Below are 25,235 nucleotides of genomic sequence, written 5' to 3' on the forward strand. Positions count from 1 at the left end.
AGACTAATAGGACTTAGTCAGAACACTTACTTAGATAAGGTACTAAAACATTTTAGTATGGAAAACTCGAAGAAGGGAGAATTACCGATACAAAGTAATGCCAAATTGAGTATGACTCAAAGTCCGAGTACCGAAGTTGAAATAGCATAAATGATCCGACTACCATACGCTTCCGCAGTTGGCTCAATCATGTATGCTATGACTTGTACTCGCCCTGATGTAGCCTTTGCTTTGAGCATGGTTAGCAGATACTAAGGGAACCCTGGCAGAGCCCATTGGATTGCGGGCAAGAATATCCTTAAGTACCTTCGGAGGACGAAGGAACGGTTCTTATTCCTTGGAGGGAGTGATGACTTGAAGGTGTGAGGGTATAGTGACGCCAGCTTTCAGACCGATAGGGACAACTACCGTTCGCAGTCGGGCTGGGTCTTTACCCTGAATGGAGGAGCAGTGACTTGGAAAAGTTCCAAGCAGAAAACCGTAGCTGATTCAACGTGCAAATCAGAGTACATTGCAGCGAGCGAAGCGTCGAAGGAGGCAATATGGTTAAAGAACTTCATCGGTGATCTTGGAGTTGTACCTGCCATAAAGGAGCCCATGGAGATTTTCTATGATAATGAAGGAGCAGTTGCCTTGAACAAGGAACCGAGGGATCATGGTAGATCTCGACATATCGACAGAAAATATCACTTTATTAGACATCGTGTAGAAGAAGGACAACTCGTAGTAAAGAGGATATCATCAGAAGATAACCCAGCAGATCCGCTTACGAAGGGACTGAGTAGGGTTAAGCACTTGCAGCATGCTAGGAGTATTGGGCTGAAGGATGATATTAGTATAGATTAGATAGTAGAAGAAACGTGTAATAGATAAATGTAATTAACATTTGATGATTAAATAAAAGAGTATTATTTATGAGTAATGTTACTATTTTATGTTAATTGTTTAACTATTGTTTCATTTTGCATGTTTTGACTTCCAGAATAATTGAGTTTATTAAGAATAATCGAATTGTTCAAATTGTCCACAATCGTTCATATGTTGGAAGTAGGTATGAATGAAGATTGTCATGAATTGGTGTGTAGATTGTCTAAATGGTATTAGACATAGCAAAAGTTTTCTGCAACGTTCATGAGTGCTTATGAACTAGTTTTGAGCATTGGAACAAACCCGCGCTTGCTGGAATCGCCTTATGGAATATGATAAAAAGGGGTGATCGCAAGACGATAATATCATATGGTCTTAAAACCAAGATATATGGTTTGTTATTTGTTAATTGGTTGTACATTGATAATGCGAAACCGCATCAGTAACTTGATGTTATAAAACGCATTGTTGTGTATAGTTGATTAATGAATAAGTAAATGCATATAAGTCGAAGTTTATCTGTTACTTTTATCCCAAGAGAGTAAAAGCAATATCTCGGCCGCTCGATGATTTGATTTCACTTATGTGCCGGGCCCGGTCAGAACTGAATTGATGTGTTCGAATAAGTTTTATGTCGAATAAATAGGAGATCGAGAAACCAAATGCTAGACAAATTGGTTCCATAGAATTGTCAGCATGATATCTAAACAGAGGACTGTACGATCCCTTATCTGAAGGACAAGATTTATTAGATCAGAGTTTGACAGCATCTTTGAGAGCTACGATTGCTAATCGGAATATACTTGTATATAGTTACTAGACTTATCCAAGTGGGAGACTGTTGGAATAGTGTCTAAGTCTACAACTATATTAGGCAAGTTTTTGACCCGGTTGTGCATGGTCCTTTTGGGTTGCCTTCACCATAGCAACTTGACAGGATGATTTATTATGAGAGAAGAAATATTATTAATATATTATGAGAATAATATAAGGGATAATAATATTATTTGATTAATATAAGTCATAAATTAATTAGGAATTAATTTGGTGACTTAAAGAGATTAATTAAATAAAGGGGTATAAACTGTCAATTGTATGATAGTTGGACTTTGGGCTATAAATCCCTTTTGGATAATGGTGGACGATTTCTAGGGCTTAGGATAAGCTTAGAATTCGTCCAAGGGCTTATCAATTAGGGTATTGGATTGTTTAGGGCCTAAGTTATCCAATTAGGGTTTAAGGGTGAAACCCTAGGAGCCTTGCAAGAATAAAAGGACCCCAAGGGTTAAGGAAATCGGCACTTGTGCTTTAGAAAGAAACCCTGGCCGATTTCTCTTCCCTCTCCTCTCTCTCAAATCATCCTCTTGCTAGTTGGTGTTTGTAAGCCATTAGAGGAGTGATAATTGTGCCTCTAAAGCTCCAAGGACAAGAAGATCAAGCAAGTGATTCAAGGTAATCTTCTAATTCTGATTTCATATTGTTATTATACTCTATTAGCTATTAGAAGTCTTGGATTCAATGTATGTTCTATTAGAGAAACCTAGATCCAAGCATTAGGGTTGCATGTGCACATAGGAATGTTCATATGGCTAAAACCCATCACCATCATGGCTGCTATTTGTTCAGTTTGGGCCCCTCCACCGCCTTTGATTCCATCTTGCCTAGGGTTGTGGTATTCGCGAGAGTGCTTCGCGAATTCTTCAATCAGCTCCTTGACCTCCCTTGGATTTTTCTTTGTCAAAGGTCCTTGAGAGTCAAGGAGTTGTCTTGTCATAACGTTGACCCCATCATAGAAAATCGACATCTCTTGTTGCACATTTAGATCATGTTGAGGGAAATTTCTGAGCAAGCCCTTGTACCGCTCCCATGCTTCGTATAATGACTCCCCCGGCTGTTGCTCAAAGTTGGCTATTGCCTTCTTCAGTTTAGCTATCTTGGATGGTGGGCAAAACTGGTCCAGAAATTGCTCATGCATTTGATCCCAACTGGTGATTGTACTTGGTGGAAGTGATTTTAACCACTCTTTAGCAGCTCCCTTGAAAGTAATGGGAAGCATCCTAAGTAGGACAGTGTTTCTGTTGACATTTGGGACATTGAAGTAATCTGTAATGTCATTGACTTCATCTAGATGCTTAAAAGCATCCTCATGATCTTTCCCATAGAATGGGATTTCCTTCAGTGTAGTCAAGATGTGCCCTTTCAGCTCGAATGTGGCAGTGGCAGGTATTGCGGGTTGGACTAAACCGGGACCCACATCTTCTCGGATCCGCTTCTTGTAAGCTCCCATGGACATCTCTTCAATGTCTGTCATCTCGTTCCTTGGCTCGTTCTCGGGTTCGCTCGTATGTTCTTCAAATTCAGGCTCGGTATCGTATTTGGATTCGGTTTGGACGGGTATTTGATCCAAGTGTTCACGCTTGCTCTTGTTCTTTGAGGATGAACTTGACTCTCCTGTCTTCTTTCCCGACTTCCTTGAAAATGCTGACTTTAATTCTTGCAGTGGCGTCTTCTTATCAGTCTTTTTGTGAAGTGCAGCCTTTGGATCTTCAATTGGTGACACCAAAGGTGTGGTAGAGCCTCTGGTCATGAACTCCTGTTACTCGATAAAATAAAAACGTAAAACTGAACTAAAATAGGAAAATCCTAAAAGCTAAAAAATTACAGTTCTCACGTCGTGAGTTTATAAAGGTCACATCGTGAATTCTGTGACAGAAACAAAAATCAAAATTTTTGCTAAAATAATATGCTAATAAACAAAAATAGATAACTAATTAACTTTTTGCAGATTTTATCCCACAAAAAGGGTCGATTAATCTAATGCAACTAAATAAACTAATAAACTCAGCCGTTCCCCGACAACGGCGCCAAAAACTTGATGTGCACGGAAGTACCCAGTAATTTTAATATTTATAGCCAAACAAACTTAAACTAACTTTGCACTTACAGGCAATGTACCTAGTCAGATTACAGTATAGCTTGGGTAAGTCGGGTGTCGATCACAGGGAACGGTGTTACTAATTAATCTACTTGCTATCAAATTAACCTAATTATTAACAAGTTTAGAAAGGGTTTTATCTGATTTTACAAGATCAGACGAACTTAACTCAAATTCAATCAATAAGTAAAAACACTCTTATCTAGTTCGAATCCACTTCGTCCTTATGGCTAGCTAATAATTATGGATTATCAAGTTGGTTTTAATTGTATTAGTAATTTTAGTCTAATTTTACCAATAATTAATTAATTCATGTAAACTATGTATGGTCACACACAATTAAACACAGAACCAATTATGAATATGAATATGTTATGTAAGATTTATTATGTAAACGCAATTATAGTCATAATCTAAGTTCTCTAGCACAGCTAAGTTTATTTACTTTAGTTACTAACTAATATTGGTCAATCCTAGCTCTAACAATTTAATGTTCACTAAATCATTAGGTAAACAAGTTCATGCAGTTAATGGTCACTAAGCTACACAAAACATGAAATTAAGCAACTAGAGAAACAAACACAAGCATTCTAGGTAACTATAAATCAAACACAAGCAATTTAACAACTAAATAAATCCATATAAAATTAAGCTATTCATAAGCTGGAAGCTTCATCTAGCTAAACAAGAGTAGCTAGATTCAGCTGCTCAAAATAGCAACTAACACACTAACACAAAGCAAAGTATAATGAAACATGTTCCTAGGTAACAAATAAGTAAACTAAATTATGGACCTTCACTCTTTTGGTGTTGAAAACCTCTTTCCAGGACTTTTCTTCTGCTAAAAATCGCCTTCTAGAATCCCTTTCTCTAGCCAAAAGTCTCCTTAATTCGTAATGCTTAAGGATATATATAGTTTTCTGATTTTAATAATTCACATCGTGAATAATAAGATATTCACGTCGTGAATACAAGATAACCGTGCCCGACAAGGATTCCTTCACCCGCGTATATATCTTCTAGAACTTATTCTCACGTCGTGAATCGTCCAGTTCTCACGACGTGAAGACGCTTTTTCCTGATTTTCTTGTCCTTTAATCTTTTAACTCCCAAAGTTTCTTCCTTTAACGTTTTTAGTCCCTTTTCTTCAAAGTGTCTTCTTTTTTGCTGCAAATAACATTTAAACTCATAAGTACCATTATTCTAAACAAATTACCAACTTATATATAAAAATGTACTTAAATATTGCCTAAAAATAGGTATAAATATAGAAATACCAAAATACGAGTTATAACGAAGAAGTTATGACCCGTCAAAGTTTCACGACAGAACCGGCACGATACCGGGAAGCGTAAATAGTGAATTTACGATAGAGCAAGATTTAGCCTTAGTGATCTAAACGAAAGTCGTAGAACGCGTTAAACCGAGAGTGTCCATAAAAAGAACGCCCAAATCTGACTCCGTATGAAGAAGTTATGATTTTTTGAAGTTTCGGCTTAGCAGTGTACAGCCTGAAATTCGAATATTAGATCGAGTGATTTTTAGCCGACACAACCTAAACGAGAATCGAATATCTCGTTAAGAGTAGCGTAACGAGAAAAAGATGGGTGAAAACGGACTTCGGATGAAGAAGTTATGATAATTTAACAGACCAATCCTATCCCGGCCTGTTAATAATATAAAATTTAAAATAAAGTCAAAATTAGCCGACAGAGTCTAAACGAACGTTGTAGAGTACGTTCCCGCCTTCGCGTGGATATAAACAACGTCAAAACGGAGCTCGTATGTGGAAGATACGAATTTTTGAAGTTGGGACTCGAAAATGCAAAACCAGTGCGAGATTGATGACGTGGTGCGATCCCAGTCGTACCTTGCTCCCCACGGTTCTCGCTTCGGATCTTGACACTTGTCCTCGCATTACGCCCAGCATCCGAAGCCGGTACGCCCCGCGTACCCTCGCTCTTATCTGCTCCGAGAGTAAGACAGCTGGTGGCTCGCTGGAAACTTTATCCGATGACTACGCCCCGCGTAGCCGAGGACTACGCCCAGCGTATGTCCGAGGCCTCGCAGCTATAAAAGGGGGCCGAGGGCAGCCTCATTCTTCACCCATTTTTCACTTCTCTCTCTACAATCTTTCTCTCTCTAAGTGCCCTAAGCCTCCCAAAACCCTTGGTAAACCCCCTTAGCTCCCGAGTGAAGCCCCGAGGCTCCTGGAGTCCCGAGAAAAAGTGTCTTTCGGTTTCGAAACGTTGCTCCAAATAAAGTTCCGGTTTTCTTTAAAATCCGATGTAAGTGAGCTACACTTACGCAATTTTTAATATAGCTTTCAAATAATTATAGTAATGTTATTAGGTCTTTAATTTAAGGGGAAATTGATAAATATGTCCTACAAACTTTCTAAGGTTTATCCGTTGAGTCCCTAAAGTTTTTTTCGGGCATTATAGGTCCCTAAACTAGGATATGACCTGCTCTTTTAGTCTCTATCAACCTGTAATAGCCGGTTCAATGACCTTTTAGACAAAAAAAAAACTCAAATTGTACTTATATAAAGCCAAAAAAAAAAATAAGCTCGGGGGATCAATTCGTACCAAAAAAAAACTCTCCATTTCTTCTAAAGCTGATTCACACTCAATTCGAAGAAAAAAGAGATTAAAACTCATTTTCTCTGTGAACCTCATCAAACCCACACATCCTTCTCAACATCGCATCCATCAAACTTGCAACTCGGAGGGAGAAGGAGAGGTAGCTTGTGTGATTTTGAATAGAGAAAAAGGAAGGAGGGGTCAATTCCTTGAAGAGCTGAAATAGAATCAAAGAAAATAGTGGAAGCGGGTTCTGATCGAGAATCGATTAGAAGGGGAAGGGGGTTGTGATCTTCGGTGAGTATGTGTGACGATCGAGGGTGAAGACGTAAAGAACAGCAACGATCTATTTTTTGGGAGGGTACGCATTGAGTTCTTTTGGTCTAAAAGGTCATCGAACTTATTATTTTGGCTTTATAAGGGCACAATGTGAGTTTTTTTGGTCTAAAAGGTCACTGAACTGACTATTATATGTTAACATGGACTAAAAGAGCAGGTCATATCCTAGCTTAGGGACCCATAATGCCCGAAAAAACTTTAGGGACTCAATGGGTAAACCCTAGAAAGTTCGTAGGGCATATTTGTCATTTTCCCAATAATTATTTGGGCTATTATTATGAGTTATATTGAGTGTTATTTAATGATTATATAATAATAATAATAGCTAGACTATTAATTAGTCACGGTTGATGTTAGACTAAACCTTAGTGGTATTGATACTAGGTTTTATCGAAGGAAAATGGTTTTGAGAGTATCGAAGCGCTGTCCGAGTGCTGAGTCACCACCTTTCAAGTGAGTGCATAGTTACTTTCAGCTTACACATAGATATGAAGGATTTTATATAAATTACGTGCTATGTGTGCATATTATCTGAATACTTGCTATCTATGCTGGATAAACATTGTTATACATGTTTTCAATGATTTAAACTGTATATGTATTTTATATCTACGAAAATGTTGTGGTAAAACATGGGTAGATGTAATAGGTGATGTGTGATAAAATGATGAGAGGTCTTGATGTTGATGTTGTTGATTTTGTCATCTAGCGGAGTATGGATGACGACCACGGACTCTTCTAGATAGTCCAGTGGAACACCAGCAGGCTCGCAACCTGTAGGTGTTTGTGAACGATGTGTTCACCGGTGTACTCCATCCCCCACATAGTTGCCTTAAGGACATTTATTGATAAGGAATGCCCTTAGCAGTAGTGTCCATCCCGATGATGATCCTTAGGCTAGGTCCCTTATGATAGGTGTTTAGGGACGTAAAGTGAGGATAACGGGAACGGGTAATCGGGTTATTGTTTATTAATGAAATTAATAAACTTATTTATTATGGGTTGAAAACCCTATGTGCTCACCAGGCTCCCCAGCCTGACTCACTCAGTTTCTTGTATTACAGGTAGTAGCGCATGAGCATAAATGTGATGTTTTGGATGAGGGATTACGGATATAGGCCTGTAGATACGAAATAATGTAGTAAGGCTTATATTGTACTGTTTATGCTTTTGATCTGTATCGAACATGACATCCCAAGTCTTTTAATGAAATACATTTCCTTGGAAATGCTTTTGATAAATCTTTATCATATATTGTTTTGGGACAAATTCCGCAACACTTTTATTTAAAACTGTTACTCTGATTTTCAAACAAAGCATAAACAAAAATCGGTCTTTTCTGGCCGTGAAAATGGGGATGTCACATAATACAAGTAACTTCATAATTTTATACACATAATTCACAGCTTAATCTAGTCAATTTACTGTTTAAACAGGAAACTCGCCTCTTAATACAGTCAATTCGTAGTTTAAAAAGAAAATTCAAAACTTAATGCAATCAATTCACACTTTAAAACACAAAAATGACAGCGTAGTACACTAAATTCACATTTTAATACCCAAAAAGTAGTATTCACATCCATATTATCAACTTAAAACGCTTATTACAATTAATACACAATTTAATACAGAAATTTCACAAATTAGTATAATAAATTCAAAGTTTAATTCAAAAAAAATTATACATTCACAACTTACTAGTAGTTAAAACTAATATTAACAAAATTATACGACAAATGAGAGGTTAAAACATCAAATTCACACTTTAACAGAAAAAAAAAACAAAAATAAAAACTATATCATATAGATCTACAACAGATGCAAGTAGAAAAACATATTATCAACTTAAAACTTTTAATTCATAGTTAAATACATAAAATTCATTGTTTAATAAAAAAAATATGTATTCAAAAGCATATTATCAACTTAAAAATTTTAATACAATCATTTCTCAGTTTAATACAATTAATTCATAGTTAAATATACAAAACTCACAGCTTATTATAGTCAATTTTCAGTTTAAACAACAAATTTACAGCTTAATGTATTCAATTCATAGTTTTAAACACAAATATCACAGCTAAATACACAAACTTCATAGTTTAATATACAAAAAATATGCATTCACAACTAAATTCATAGCTTAATAACTTACCAAATTTTACTGAGTCATTTCATCAAACACCTTGTGTGCTTTTTTTTTTCAAAACTTGCTTTTTTAAGCACCATCAATGTAAACACCATACACACACCATATCTAACCTGAAAATGGACAAACACATCAGATCTGATGCCGATTTGGTGGTGTTTTAACCAGAGATAAGAGAGACAGAGACGAAAATGAGTTATAGATGAGAATGAGGCGACACATAACAGATCTAGTACAAATCCGACAAACATTTCGCCGAAGAGCTTCATACTCCGTCACATATGTTATTCCGGCGAAGCAAATCGAAGAGTTTTTTTCGTGCTTCATCAGATTTGAAACGTTGGAGATCTGGAGAAGAATCATATTCAGACTTCAAAATAGAGTGTAGTGTTTTCTAGGTGTTCCAGGAAAGCAAAGCGGCTGATGGAAGGCGATAATCGGTGCTGGTGAGATAGATGGCTGTGGAAGGAGGTGGCCCTCGGTGGTAATGGCAGATCTAAAGTCGGGGATTCTAGATCTGAAGGCGAATGCACCAGATCTAAAGGTGAATGCTTCAAATGTGAAGGCGGCGGCTCCAGATCTGAAGATCGTTGTATTCTGGTGACGGCGACGGTGGCGACGGTGGTGGTCGTTGGCAGTGGTAGGAGGTGAGAGAGAGAGAGAGAGAGAGAGAGAGAGAGATGAGAGAAAAGTTGTCATGTCTGATGATTTAAGTTATAAGGTAAAAAGTGGTTCTTATGGTTCTTAACTTTTTATTGTTCTCATTTGAACCTTTATATATATATATATATATATATATATATATATATATATATATATATATATATATATATATATATATATATATATATATATATATATATATATATATATATTCTATTTTAAGTACTTTAATTTTTGGTCCTTCGGAAATAACTTATATTTTATATAGCCCTATTAATTTTCTGTAATTATTTGGTCGGTTTTATAAATTGGTTTTTATACATTTATTTTTATATAATAATTTATTGTATTCATTGCAAACGTCAATGTGCAGCTGAATGGGTCACCCTATATATCGTACGACTAAATATGTACAATCATTTTTATCGTTCTAGTTTTAACGGCTAAATATGTATAACAATTATTATGATTCTATTTTTAATGGCTAAATATGTATAATAATTACTATTGTTTTAGTTTTATTGTTTGACAATTTGGTTGCAACGTTGATGAATTATTTACAACTGTTTTTATATGTAATAATATTTATTAAAAAAATATTTATATAATTATCTATTTAAAAATGTTATATATATATATATATATATATATATATATATATATATATATATATATATATATATATATATATATATATATAGGGCTAGGTTATAATGTGGATGGACAACTATTATGTGGACGTGTGAATAATGCTATTTTATGAAAATTACTAAGAGAATATGTTGTTTAGTAATGTGAATACGTTCAATCTCACAGAAGTATTATTATTTTAATGGATTCTCATCCATTCTAATTCATTTTTGTTCTAATTCATCATTTTTTATTTATTTTAATTCTTACAGAATACGATTCAATAAACATCCTGATAATATTCTGATAACATTCTGACAAAATGAGAATAATTAAAAAAAATGTATAATAACCTTATAGATGATTTAATTAGTGAAAATGCTTAATAATTAAAGTAATTATATAAGATTGAACGTATTCATATTATCAAAAAACATATTTTCATTATAATTCTCACAGAATAGCATTATACACACGTCCACACAATAGATGTCAATCAATATTTGAACATCTCTCTCTCTCTCTCTCTCTCTCTCTCTCTCTCTCTCTCTCTCTCTCTCTCTCTCTCTATATATATATATATATATATATATATATATATATATATATATATATATATATAAAACAAAACCTCAAACCGATAGGTGATAAAAAAAATGGAAGGGGAGGATTACATCTACCCTAAAAAATATGCCAAAATTTTAGGGTGTCTATGGAGGAAGAATAGGGGTTGAATAACAAGTCTCGAGAGAAAACAACAATTTTATAACTTGATCACTGAAAACTAAATATTAAGTGATTAAATTAATAAATGATTTTTGTATATTTTTTCCTATAAATTTTAAAAATTGTTTGGAAAATATACTCTAAAATAAAGCTATTAAAACTTTTATAACTTATTCATCTAGTATAGAGTTTCTAAATGTTTATCGATAAATAGCTATAACATTAGCTAATTCTTTTGAAAACTCTTTTGTCACCATATAAACTAAGAAGCATTTCTTTTCTTTAAATGCTTATTGAGTTATATAAGTTGGTAGGTATGGGCAACATGTTGCTACATGTTATCACATCCAAAAGGTGTCACATCATCATCCTAGTCATAAATTGGTGTTATAACACAAAATGTAGAAATGAGCAACACCAAATAACATGTAATAACACCACTTATTTTCTATTTTGTTTTTTTATTTTTTTTTTGATGTTTGTAATTCCCATTTTTCTATTTTGTTTTATTTTTTTAATTTATGTCATAATAATTTTTAAAAAGCATATAAATTAAATAACACATAATTAAAATAAATACTAATTAAAAACTACATTACAACGAAAAAACATAAAACGACATTCCAACGAAAAAAAAACATAGACCGAAATAAAAAATAACAAAAAAACAACATTACAACAAAAAAAACACTAATTTTCATCTAAATATTTTATTCAATCTTCGTCTTTATTTTTCGGAGTGTCTCCAACCGTCTCGGTGGCAAATTATCCTCGCTAGTTTGGAGAATTGTCAAATCTTTCGCAATACGATCGTCCTGGGCTTCACGATGTAGGAACTCAAAATGATCCCGTTGCAACCCATATCTTTTACGTGCGATTTCGTTGTGTTCGTTAGAATTTTGTTTCATTTCGGCTTGCTGTTGTCGTCTATTTTCGGCTTCATCCGCGTGCCGTTGAGCACGCCTCGCTTTGTCGCGGCCTATCGGCCGTTGGGGCGAAGAGATCTCTTCGTTCAAGTCGTCCAGTATCTCATCCGTGTCCGCATTGAGGTCGATGTTCGTCCGTGCGTCCGAAACATCGACCAAACCCAAGCCGCGCGACCTCTTTGATTGTTGTTTAGTAAATGTGTCCGTTTTATTCCGCTTTGGGTCTTCCTTCACAATCTCACAAATTTTTTCGTGCTAAAAAACGTGACCGGTCTCGACATGATATTGCTCCCTCGTCGCTCTATAAATGTCAAAATCGGTCGCACCACGTTGCTTGTGCGAGGAAAGTTTGTTGTAAATGGAATTGAACTTCGTACACTTCTTGCTTATTTGAGTCCACTTGCTACTCAACATGTCGTGATTGTGGTAGTTATCATCTTTATTCAAAATGGCACGAAATTTCACGATCACGGCTTCCCAAAAAGCAACTCTTCGCATATCGTTTCCTTACGTTGGATTTTTTGATGTCCCGCACCAAGCCTCTGCCAACACGTATTCCTTGTCCACGGTCCACCATGTAGGAAGTTCGTCTTCCGATTGCTCCACCGCAACTGTTTTGCCTTTCCTTCGTCCTCTACCTTTTTGGGCCTTTTTCCCCCGCTCCCCCCCCCCCCCCCCGGCCACTTGCGTCTTGGGTACAGTTTGTTGGGTGGGTTGTGGCTGTGTGATAATTTGCTGAATTATGGCAAATGGGTTGAAAATGTTTTGTGGAAGGTTTATAGTGAATTGTGGTGGTGGTGAGGCGGTATTGAAAAAGTTGTCTTGTGTGTTGAGAATGTTCGATACATTTCGTATTGTGCAAAACCAAGAGGCAAAGATGTATTTTTGTTTGAAGGAGTGTTGGGGTTTTGATCCATAGCAGGAAAAAGAATTTTTTTTTTTTTTTTGAAGATTTGAGAGTAATAAAAGGTTTGTAAAATATAAAGGTTGATGTATGTGTTTGTGTGTGTGTGTGTGTGTATATATATATATATATATATATATATATATATATATATAAAGATTGAAATTGTATTAAATTTTTTTTTTTTTACATTTTTGACTGTTTTACAACGGTTGAAAAATTAAAAATATAGATGTTGGATCATTTTTGCTTGGAATTCTTCCCGTTGTCGAGCGTTACCACAGTAACGTATTATAACGTAACGCCTAATAACGCACGTCGGTCGAGGTGTTCGGCGCGTTATACCGGCGTTTTTACACCTCCACATCGGATTAACACGAATACGCGTTGCCCATACTTACCCGCCTAAGCAAATCCCCTAAGAGCAAATTTGTGTTAGATACCATTTAGAAGGCTATGAACCACATCAGAAATGAGCAACCCAAAACTCTCATCCCCACTACTAACAACAACACTTGTTTCTTTAACTTCTATAAAACCCTTGTTAGGCTCAACCACATTCACCACATTTGATCCACATTCAAATGACCCTTTTACCCCAACCTTCTCCAATTCCACCACTAAACTCTCTAAATCAACCTTACCCCAATGCACCAATAGCCCAATCTCGGTTTCCAAACCCTTCACCTCTTTTTCCCCAATTAAATATTGTTTCCCGTGTTCCAAATAAAGCTCACCCCTTAACCTTGAAATGCTCAACTCCTCGTTTTTCATCTTTGAGAAAGTGAGTTGTGAGGCCAAGTTTGTTGCGATATTTAGCTCAGAAAGATTATTGGAATTTGGCAAGCAAAGTGTTTCGAATTCTGTGTAGAATAAACATGGCAATGATTTGCTCAAAGGTTCAAACAACTGTTTTGTGTAATCCGGGAGCTGTTTGTTGATTAAAAAAATCGGAAAAAAAAAACGTTAGATAATGAATTAACAAAATAGGAATATAGGACATATGCTTTATCTGATTTAGTTATTTATCTGAAAAGAAAAAGAAAGCAAAGGTGGATAAGAAATTTGTTACCAAAATTTGTTTTGGGTGGAGCATTTTCAGCAATTGTGGAACTTTCTCCAATCTACAAGTAAGAGATAGGGTAAGGGTTAACTTATATATAGAGATTAATTAACTAGTTTTTATATCGATTTAAATAATTTCATGAAATTTTAAAAGATAAAAAACTAAAAATAACTGTTCTTGAGTACTTGGAGTAGCGTTGGTAGTTAGGAGAATAATAGAAACAAAGAAAACTATTTTTTGGTTATAGCAATTAATCAAGTTGAGAAAAATGATATGCTTTTTATTTTAAAGAAAGAGAGATAATATTCAGTTTAAAAATTATTATAACTCTAAATTCGATATAAAAGTAACAATTAAAAGAAGTTTGATTGCTGAGAACCCAAAAATCATGAAATTTGTCCCGTTTAATTCTAATTTCAAATATTTAAAAGTATATATAAAATCAAAAAAAAATTATTAATCCTCAAAGTGGTGGATGACTTACTTTATGCCAGAATAAAAGGAGCATTCCAAAACCTTCATTGCTATAGGTTTAAAAGGGGAGAGTGCTAGATCAGTGTCAATTCCTTCCTGAAAATAGTAAATTCTATAAATTAAGATGTTATTTCTTTCTCACTTAATGAGAACATGACATACTATATGAATGTTTTTTCTATTTAATAAGAAAAAACAAACTAAACAAAAGAAAAGAAAACTTTCTCCATTAAGTCCTTCAACTTTTTTTTACAAATTTCCCCTCGTTTGTTTTTTCTTTAATTTTCCCAAGTGTCATCTAAGAATCTGAATTTCTAAGCGGGTATTGATTTTTAACATGTTGTTTGGTTGGAACCTCTTGAATTATAAAAATGACCATTTTACCCTTCTGTATTGTACTTTGCTGAATTCAATGAGAAGGAGAAATGAACCTCAAGAACAAGTAAGGAATTTGGATCCTCATGCCAACGATGAAGTAAATGTACAACGGGTCCCACCCTCAAACTCCAGTGAGGACAAAACACTATGCATGGCTCCTGCCACATCATTCTGTGTACATATAAAAAAAAAAAAAAAAAAAAAAAAAAAAAAAAAACATGACATCATGAAACCATGTAAATGTCTCAAAGTGATTGTTTACAATAGTATAATAATTAGTATCTTACAATAATTCATGTGAATCAAGTGTTGGAAATATGTGGATCTTTTTCTCCTTTATGAGCTCTTCATGACCAAAAACCGACTTCCCAGAGTACATCTGTAGTAGGACCATAGGGTAAATAATAAATACAAATAAGGATAAGGAGGGCATTTCCGTCTTTTGAGTTGAGTATTATCATTTTTATTACCTTTTCTTGTCGATGGTTGCATAGCCATTCTGGTAAAATATTTGTGTATGCCAGTAATTCTTCTGCTACACTAGAGATGATAAATATAGGAACCTACAATACAATTACAAACACACAACATTTTAATATCAATATTTTAAGAGTAAATTACACGAATGGTCCCTATGGTTTAGGGTGATTTGCGTGTTTGGTCCCTAACTTATTTTTTAACTCGGAAGGTTCCTACTGTTTGTTTTTGTTACGCGCTTGGTCCTTGTCTTGCCTAAAAAGGCTAGTTTGCCCTTGATTTTTTAATTTATTTAAATAAACACACCCTCAACCCTACCCCTCTCACCTTACCTTACCTACCCCACAATTTTTTCCTATTTAAATAATAGTATTTTTAGGTAAGACAGGGACCAAACACGTAACAAAAACAAACAGTATGGACCAAGCGCATAACAAAAACAAACAATAGGGACCTTTCGAGTTAAAAAAATAAGTTAGGGACCAAGCAAGCAAATTAACCCAAACCATAGGGACCATTCGTGTAATTTACTCATATTTTAATATAAGATAGAAACTTCAATAAATTTGTTGCATCTTAATATCAAATGAAAATGAGGAGGGTATTTACGTCTTTTATAATAAAAGACGAAATAAAAAGAAAACACCTTCATATCAAATGAGTCAATATGCAAAGCAAACAACTCCAAAAGCTGCAAAACAATTCCAAGCCTCCCAATGGGAATTAGAACAGAACCACCATCTTTTACAGAATCCATTGAACATGAGCATATGAACTCCATTTTCTCCATTTCTTCCGAGTTTTCATCAGAATTCAACAAGATATCATCATCAGAATTGAATTCCAGTGTATTTGCATAGTCACTACCAAGAGTTGAAGCAAAATCAGAATATATAAGAGGATCACTTCCTATAAGAGCATGGAAATCAAAATCCATTGCAACCCCAGATGAGAATATAGAGCTTGAAATATATGAAATATTCCTTTTTGGACTTTTAATACTCCAATTACATGCGCCTATTTCTAAACCAGAGCTAAAAGCCTTCATGATCAATGTGCCATTATAGCAAGCTTCTTCTGCATATTTAAGAGTCTCAACTTTCTGCAAACATTCCTTCACATCAGCTGCACTGAGAAGAATCTTATGTTATTTCCTTTAACACAATTATCTATAAATTGCAAGAAACATCAATGTACTTACATTTCTTTATCCAAAATACCAAAATACTTGCAATATTTTATCAATAACAGCAATATGCAGCAACTAATAATATCAAGTTACTTACATTTTCTTTACAAGTTACAATTAATTAGTCATAATAACAAGGGATAATGACTTGAAAGGGTAACAAACTTTCAACTTTGTTCATATTTAGTCACTGAACTTTTTTCGTGCTTGATTTACCCCTAAATTATTTGAATTTGTTCACATTTTACCCTTATGAAAGGTTACAACCGGTAATAAGGGCAAAATGTGAAGACTTTCAGATAATTCAAGGGTAAGTCAAGAACAAAAAAAGTTTAGTGACTAAAAATAAACAAAGTTGAAAGTTTGTTACCCTTTTAAGTCATTATCCCTAATAACAATCTGCTTACATTGTAGTAGCAATATGTAGTAAAATAAAATTCAATCCCCAAATTGGTAGCTAAATGTAAGTAAATTGATATTATAAGTAAAAACTTGCAAGTGTGTTGTTATTATGTGTAAAAAACTAAGTAAACTGCTGATATTTGTAGAGAAAAATTTTGCAGTGTTATTACCTGTATAGTGGCATCCAACTCCCGAGGTGGGTCCCATTCTTACCAAGAACTATCTCTTTAAGTGAAGGAGGAAGAGCTTCAAGCTCTTCCCAATTGAACAACTGAAGGAAGTTAGTTTCCTGAGGTCCATATAATTGCTTAAACTCCGTATGCATAGCAACAAGATCCTTCATCATAAACTCACTAACCCTTGTTGCTGCTTCAGTTGCATATATCTAGTTATAATAACCAACAAAAAAGAGCATAAACATCAATCAAGGAAAAAAAAAAAGAAAGAAAGAAAGAAACAGAGTCCTATATATATACCTTAGCAGAAAAACCTTTGGATCGAGTAAGAAATGGCAACCCTAGCATACCCATTGGACTTGATATCAATACAACATCAATCAAAGAAACATTCCATAGGTGAACTCCCTCAATGGTTTTATAGTAAGGTTCTATAGGTATTAAATTGTTACTATCAAGCAGCTTCTTTGAAGATGGAGTAGTGAATGTCTGTTCATATAAACTAGTAGATACAGGGGAGAAGATTGTTGTAGCAGAGAGGTCAAGTGGGCAATCAAATAAGATGTGGAAACCAGATAAGTTCACCATGTGGCATGATGGAAGATTGTAACCCCTACTTTGGCTCAAACATGTCTGCACATACAAAAAAGAGCTACATGGTTATAGCATTATACATAGAAGTAGAGTAGAAATAATTGGAAGAGGAATCATACAAGCTTCATTGGGTATGAATGAGAGTTGTATCAATCAGGATATGGAACAGGTGAGGTACACCCTGCAAATACGAGCAATCAAAATCATAATGTGCATAATCAGTTCACCCTTCATTGCAGAAAAATAAATAATAGTAAAAAAATATCCTAACTATCAACAACAATATTTTTCATTTCACTTGCAAACTAATCAACTGAAGAATATCCTAATCCTAACTTCAACTCCCTCAAGTAACTTATCAAACTAAGACTTGCATAACAAAAGTCACATAAGACACATTAATCTTCTCCACTTCCTCCTGCAAAGTGGGTAAATTTGAGTCTCCATTATGTGAAATTGAACTATAAACAATAAAGCAATATTTTCAAGATGTAATGTTCATATAGACATTTTATCAAACACTTGGTGGGTGTGTTTATGTGATTTTAGACAACCAAAATAATTTCAGCAAAAAAATATCCAAAGCCACCACCTAAAACACACAATTGACAACAAATTCCAACAGCCATATAGATTCATCAAATTTGAATAACATTTCAAGTTTCAGAAATTTTAAACATCAGATCATATTCAACAAATATATGCATCTCATTTTAAATTTTTAATGCTTGAACAACATACCCTAAAAGAGAAAACATGTATTTTCAACAAAAGTAAACATCATATCAAATTCAACAAATGTAAGCATTTAATTTCAGATTTCTAATGTTTGAACAACAAACCTTAGAAGAGAAAACATGTATTTTCAGCAAATGCATCCGATTTTTATGCATATCAGTTTTTAGAAGTGATTTCAAGGGAACATCTGATTTTCTAAACAACAAAAGAACATACCGGCGACGAATACACGATGGAGACAACGTGGTGAGCGAAGGCGACGTCGGATATGGCGAGTAGGTGTCGGAGTCGGCGAGTGTATGCAACAGGAGGTACAATCCTTTTTTCGTTTTCAGGGGAAATCCGACGGTTCAAACCTTCAGAGTGCGTTTGGTTGTGCGATTGGACAGGAGGAATAGGGCGGTGCTGGTCTGGACGGAGGCGGCACGAGGAGGAGATGATAGGTTGAAGCAGGCGTCAATGGTGAGGAACTGAGGATCGATGTTGGAGGCTGTGAGAAAAAAAAAATAATAAAAAAAAAAAATAAAAGCAAGCGTGCATTCTGTTTTTTTTTTAAGTTAAATCTCGGAAGACATCGACAAGAAGACCTTGTGCATTTTAGGTTTATGCACTTCAAAAAAAAAAAAAAAAAAAACAAAAAAAAAACAAAAACAAACATCTGGGGACATATGTGTACACTTGGTCTGCACGGCCCATACATAAGTGTACATTTTAGGTTTATGCACTTCAAAAAAAAACGGTCATGTTGTTGAGGTGAGAGTGTGACTCTGTGAGATTCGGTGTCAATTCAGGGAGGGAAATCCAAAGTCAGACCCGTCGATTGAGTGAAAGTCGCAAATCACACCCACTCCACTCGTCGATTGAAAGCTTGAGAAATTTGGGACTTGGGAGAGAAACACTTATCGTGGACTCATGGTATTCGAAACGGGAAACAAAAGACACGATTGATTTCAAATTAGATTGGACAAAACAAAAGTTAATTAAGTTTGTGTTTGGGCTAAAAAGAAATCAAATAGATTTAGCCCAAAAATCATTTTTTATGTTAAGTAGCCCAATATGGATTTACTACAAATCGTGGTTGTGACACAGCTATAACAGCGGTGTTACAAATTGTGGTATAACGGTGTTACAAATTGTGGTAAATCGCAACGTTAATAATGTCATGGTTATAATCCACCGTTATTTCTTAGAGGACCGATAAACGCTATAGCATACAATTAACGACATAGCTAATCAGCCTAAGAAGTCAACAACAAATCATAAAAATAATAAACAAAATAAAGATTAATATAGGGTAAAAGAAGAAAACCAATAAATAAAAATAGGGAAAATGACTTATGTGGGTAATTAACTATTTCATTTATATTCAGTTTGTCACTTTCCTTTTTTTGTATTTGATTTACCATTAAACTTATTGTAGGTGTTCACAGAAACTATTGAAACCGGCTATTGAAGGTTTCCGGCGATTTCTTATCTCCGGCGACTCTCTGGTCGTCTTCTCCAGCGAGCCTCTGGCAAAAATGATTTACCATTAAATGGTACGCCTTAGCCTTCCCACCAGTACCATCATTTCCATCTATGTCATCTCCGCCACCACCTTTCTTCCCCTTCTTCTGACCACCACCACCGTCTTTCTCCTCTCCGTCGTTACCATCGCCACCCTTCCCTTTCTTCTCATCACCGCCATCTTTCTTTGCCGAAACTATCTCCACCACCCTCTTCAGTCTCTGCTTCAGAACCTCCGCCAACATCTTCATAAATAATCCACCATTATTTCTTAGAGGACCGATAAACGCTATAGCATATGATTAACGACATAGCTAATCAGCCTAAGAAGTCAACAACAAATCATAAAAATAATAAACAAAATTAATATAAGGTAAAAGAAGAAGACCAATAAATAAAAATAGGGAAAATGACTTATGTGGGTAATTAACTATTTCCTTTGTATTCAGTTGGTCACTTTCCTTTTTTTTGTATTTGATTTACCATTACAATTATTGTAGGTGTTCACAGAAACCATTGAAACCGGCTGTTGAAGGTTTCCGGCAATTTCTTATCTCCGGCGACTCTCTGGTCGCCTTCTCCGGCGAGCCACCAACAAAAATGATTTACCATTAAATGGTACACCTCAGCCTTCCCACCAGTACCATCATTTCCGTCTCTATCATCTCCGCCACCACCTTTTTCCCCTTCTTCTAACCACCGCTGCCGCCTTTCTCCACTCCGTCGTTACCACCGCTACCCTTCCCTTTCTTCTCATCACCGCTATCTTTCTTCGCCAAAACTATCTCCACCACCCTCTTCAGTCTCTGCTTCAGAACCTCCGCCAGCATCTTCATATCAGTTGCCTCTTTCATAGTCACCAAATCCTTGTTCTTATCAATCAACATCTCAATAAAATCACAATTAAATTAAATCACAGAACAACATTGAGAAGAGAAACCAAAATTCTTGTTCTTATCAATCGACAGTTAAATTAAATCATAAAACAACATTGAGAGGAGAAACCAAAATTCCAAAATTACCCTTTGTTTTGTTGATAATTTTATGAATCTTCCGAACGCAACCCTGGCAGTGTAACGGAATCTCCAAAATTACCCTTTGTTTTGCTGATAATTTTAATGGTAAATCATTTTGTCGGAGGCTCGCCGGAGAAGACGATCGGAGAGTCGCCGGAGATAAGAAAGTTGTCGGAAACCTTTAATAGTTGGTTTCAATCGTTTATGTAAACATCTACAACAAGTTTAATGGTAAATCAGATGCAAAAAAAGTGATCATTTGAATACAAAAGAAATAGTTAATTACCCACATAAGTCATTTTCCCATTAAAATAAAATTTGTTTACCAAAAGACATGATGTAGAGTCGAGACCATGATAAAGGACCAAGGTAGGGGCCGAGATCCGACGGGAAATGACGGATGGAAGGCAGAGAGCAGAGATGCGAGGTATTGTTACAAAAAACAAAAAAAAAATATTCTCATTTAAAATATTAATAATACCTTCGATGCTTCAACTAATTTAAGCAATTCAACTTTCAATCTCGCACAAAAGAAAACTACAAACTTACATGGTTAAATAGATAGAGTAAGGAGAGAAGTAGCAACCACCAACACTATGGACTACCACAAGTAGGTGGTAGGTCGATAAACATGGCATGCACCACGACACACCATCATTTGAGGACGGAGGTTCGATAAGCCTCAAGAAGTAAAATAAATGTTAAGCAGATGGAGTGTTGCTAATGTTGGGTTGAAATATCTTGTATACTCAAGAGTCATATTAAAGTGATATTGCTGATTAACATATGATCTTAAGGGTCACACTAGCAACAACTTGATACAATTGAATATTTATTAGAAATTGATTTTAATAAATATTCAATAAACTCTAATAATTAATTTGAAATTATTTATTTCTTGAAAATAATAATTTTGATAAGCAAGTAACATAATATATTATATGGTATGATTTATTAAGTTATGTACAATATTTTTGAACCTTAAAGGACTTTTGTCTTTTTCCAATAGGTTAAAGTTTATAAGTTATTCAAGAATGAAAGACTTTTTTATAAAAATATTTCTTTCCTTTTCTTATAAAAACATGAATAATAGAAGGAGACAAGGAAAAGCTAGTTGTAACACGTTTATATTAGATTGTTCATAAAGTCATACTTTTAATTTAGTAGACTTTTGTTGCTAGGGACATGGTTTCCTTAAGCACCAAGACTCAATATGTAACGACCTTGCTTTAGTTGTTTAAATAACTAGCTTTTGACTTTTGGTTTTACTAGTGAAAAAACATAGCATGCATAGTGGCGAAACTACCTAGTAGCCAGGGTAGCCCGTGCTACCCCTCAAAATCATCCGAGAAATATTTAAAAAAATGTTACATAGCCGCTATTACTAGTCTACTCCTAAGATTTTGACGAGGAAGATGAGGAATCAAGTAGGCCACTTCCAGCACCACCAGATCCCTCCTCTTTTCCTTTTGTGATTTTGCTTCTAAATCTTTGTGTCCTCTTGAATCTTTTTGGACAATAATTGTATTAAATTTAGGGTTTTTAGTATGATAGTTCTAGTTCATTGAAGTTGAGAATTGTTTGAAGTTTGCAAATCAAATCTTTTTCCAGTAACAATTTAGATCAAACATTGAGATATGGGACATAGCTTCAAAAACAAATTCTCCATCGGATCACATGTTTGGTAACAATAAAGTCTCGATTCTAATTGTTCTTTTTTTTATTGGAAAATTATCCTTTAAACTATTGCACTTCTTCGAGAGTGTTTCGTACTTACAAATTGACCATAAAAGGAACGAAATCAATAATCTTGTGTGTCTTGGTTCTAGCTTACAAATTATAAATATATTCTTGATTGTTGTTAATTGTACATAACTAAATTAAATAACTGATACAAAATTGATTGTCAATTGTTTATATTTAACTTCAAATCAAAGTTGAATTGTATATCTATTATGATACAGGTGATTCATTGAGTGCATGTTATGGTTTATGGTCTAGACGTACAAATGCACTCTATCTGAAAGAGTGCTAGTGATCTAACCCCATCTTATAAGCTTTTTCCCTATTAAATTTTATATCATTTATTTGATATTTTGGGTTACATTATGTTGTTAGATTAATTGTTTCATACTCAAGGGGAACCATTCATGTTTAACTAACCTGACCCTATAATTTTTCATTAAGATTTAATGTTCTAGTATGCTAATTAGTTTAAAAACTATAGGATATGAGAGTTGTTATAATTCGCCATTATGGTCATTTGAAGATGTAGGTTGTACGGGATCCCATAAAATGTGAAATTTGTGTGGTTAATTTGGTCTTATATTTTATTGGGGAAAAATTGTGCTACCCCTAACAAAAATTTATGGTTCCGCCCCTGAGCATGCATTTGAGATGCATACTCTCTCTTTTGGTTACCTTTTCTTAGAGAATACTTGCTCATTTTTGCTCTCTTGAATTTCATATTTGGATATGAACTTTAACCTTAAGAGTATACGAGTTTATGAACTAGAATCTAAATCAAGTTGGTTTCATGTTGGTGTCTTAAAGGTTCCACATTCTTCTAGAACTTCCAAGCCTCCCCTTGAGGACTCAAAGACAATAAATGTTGTTATCTTCTTCTTCTTCCTCTCTGGTTGGTGTTTTCTTTCCACACTTTGCATGAAAATCTATGGTGGGTATAAACTAGTTTTATGTTTATTCTAGGGGTGGCAAATCGAGCCATTGTGTTGTGTTTTCATCTGACACAACATGACACGACAATGTTTTATATAACACGAACACGACACGACACGATGTCGTGTTTTTTTAACCAACACGAAAACGAACCGATTAAAAAACAACAAACACGACACGACACGACAAAGATAACATAATAAAAAAATAGTTTATTTAATTAATATTTAATCATACATAACACGAAAAACACGAAAATAAATGCTAAATCGTGTCAATTTCGTGTGGAATTTTAAACACGAAGACGGCACAACACGACATCGTGTTTTCTACACTTAACACGAACACAACACGAACACGAATTTGAATTTCAGTTACGTCTCAATTTCGTTTCGAGTCGTGTATTTTTGTCGTGTCGTGTTAACAATTGTCACCCCTAGTTTATTCTAATGTTAAAGTCTTCCGTTGCTAAAATCTTATGTTTTTTAAACTAATTTTTAAATAAAAACCCAACAATTAGTATCAGAGTCATCCTTGCAAGTTTGGTTAGATTTTATGATTTTTGGAAATCTTACTTTTTGGAAAATATGGATAACTTGTTTTCATAAGAAAATGAGTTCATACATATTTCCTATGTCTACTTTGTAATTGTTATTTTATGTGACAAAAGTTTCATACATATTTTGTCATTTAAAGTTGTAACGACCGGTTCTTGGTATGTATTTAAATTATAATTATCCATTTTTATATAGAAACTCGACGAGTTGGAGGCCCCAAACTCGTCGAGTAGAGATGGATTGGGTCGCGGGTTTGGAAACCTACTCGACGAGTTAGAGGGCCTCAACTCGACGAGTAGGCTGGCAAAAATGAAACCCTGGTTCCATGGTTTTGCACCCTATTTAAACACCTTTACCCCAAGGTGTTGGCCTCATCTCCAGCCTCCACTGTCCAAAACCCTAACCTCGAAACCCTAAGCCATTTTTGGTGATTGTTAGCTAATCTTGTGCATTCTTGGTGGGTTTGAAGAAGAAGAAGAAGAAGCTTGAAAGAGGAGCAAGAACATGTGGGAGGAGAGTAGATCCAGAAGTTGGGCTTCATTTCTGGTTAATCTGAGGTATAAAGCTTCAACCTTGTCTATATCATGCTTAGATCTAGTCTTAGGATATTTTGCTGCATGTTTTGGTCCAAATATATTGATGGTTAAGATTTGGACGTCCAACAAGGGCAAACGCTTCAGATCTAGGGTCTTGAGGGGACTTCCTGGCATAAAGGCACCAACTTTATATTGAATTAGGTATCTAAGCAAATAACTATAATTGGTATGTACTTGACCTGAGAGTAGCATGGTCCATTTGAGTTGCCTTCACCAAAGCAATTTGATAGGATGGACTTTTGAGAAGAGGTTATTTGTGATTTATTAATATATTATTGTAACGCCCGCATATTCGGGCTAGTCAATTTAGAGACAATAAGTGTCAAAAAATGAATTTTTAATAAAAGATTATTTAGAATAAATAATCTTAACCAAGTTATAGTATATGTCACAAGGGTTCCGTACATATAAAGAACGCCGAAATTCGAGTTATAACGAAGAAGTTATGACTTGTCGAAGTTTTACGGTAAAACTGGCACCCAAATATGTTTGGCAGTATGTTTATTGTATGGTATGTGGTATGATGGGGGAACTCACTAAGCTTCGTGCTTATGGTTTTAAGTTTTGGTTTTAGGTAGTTCTTCTTCAAATGGAAAGGATTCGGCATGATCGCAACGCATCACACCATGATTTCCGTACATGATATCTTTGGGAGTTATACTCTAA

The 25,235-nt window shown here is 34.8% G+C and overlaps 1 protein-coding gene and 1 non-coding gene across 2 annotated transcripts; one reads left to right on the plus strand and one right to left on the minus strand.

Annotated features, from left to right (window-relative positions):
• The first annotated feature begins 2,687 nt into the window (after window positions 1–2,687).
• On the plus strand, window positions 2,688–2,794 carry LOC145080715 (small nucleolar RNA R71). The gene has a single exon (XR_013695304.1). It is a non-coding gene; the product is annotated as a small nucleolar RNA R71 (small nucleolar RNA).
• A 10,076-nt stretch (window positions 2,795–12,870) lies between these two features.
• LOC145102784 (integrator complex subunit) lies at window positions 12,871–18,770 on the minus strand. Its single transcript, XM_079040259.1, has 11 exons — window positions 18,432–18,770; window positions 17,597–17,658; window positions 17,184–17,516; window positions 16,878–17,092; window positions 15,763–16,246; window positions 15,110–15,202; window positions 14,927–15,018; window positions 14,693–14,810; window positions 14,272–14,357; window positions 13,794–13,845; window positions 12,871–13,651 (listed from the first exon to the last, which is right to left on the minus strand). Exons 2-11 carry the CDS (start codon window positions 17,603–17,605, stop codon window positions 13,157–13,159), a joined length of 1,977 nt encoding a protein of 658 aa, XP_078896385.1. The 5' UTR covers window positions 17,606–17,658; window positions 18,432–18,770; the 3' UTR covers window positions 12,871–13,156.
• Window positions 18,771–25,235: the final 6,465 nt, after the last annotated feature.

This window comes from Lactuca serriola, chromosome 1, assembly GCF_051521515.1.
Source record: "Lactuca serriola cultivar US96UC23 chromosome 1, Lser_US96UC23_V15, whole genome shotgun sequence".
In the NCBI taxonomy this organism is placed as follows: Eukaryota; Viridiplantae; Streptophyta; class Magnoliopsida; order Asterales; family Asteraceae; genus Lactuca; species Lactuca serriola.

Bases quoted from the DNA above. Each gene is read 5' to 3' on its own strand.
- LOC145102784 (XM_079040259.1), bottom strand. The intron at 16,247-16,877 runs GTAATAACACTG...GATTCTTCTCAG, and splicing joins AGTTGGATGCCACTATACAG to TGCAGCTGATGTGAAGGAAT. The intron at 13,652-13,793 runs GTAACAAATTTC...ATCAACAAACAG, and splicing joins TCCACCCAAAACAAATTTTG to CTCCCGGATTACACAAAACA.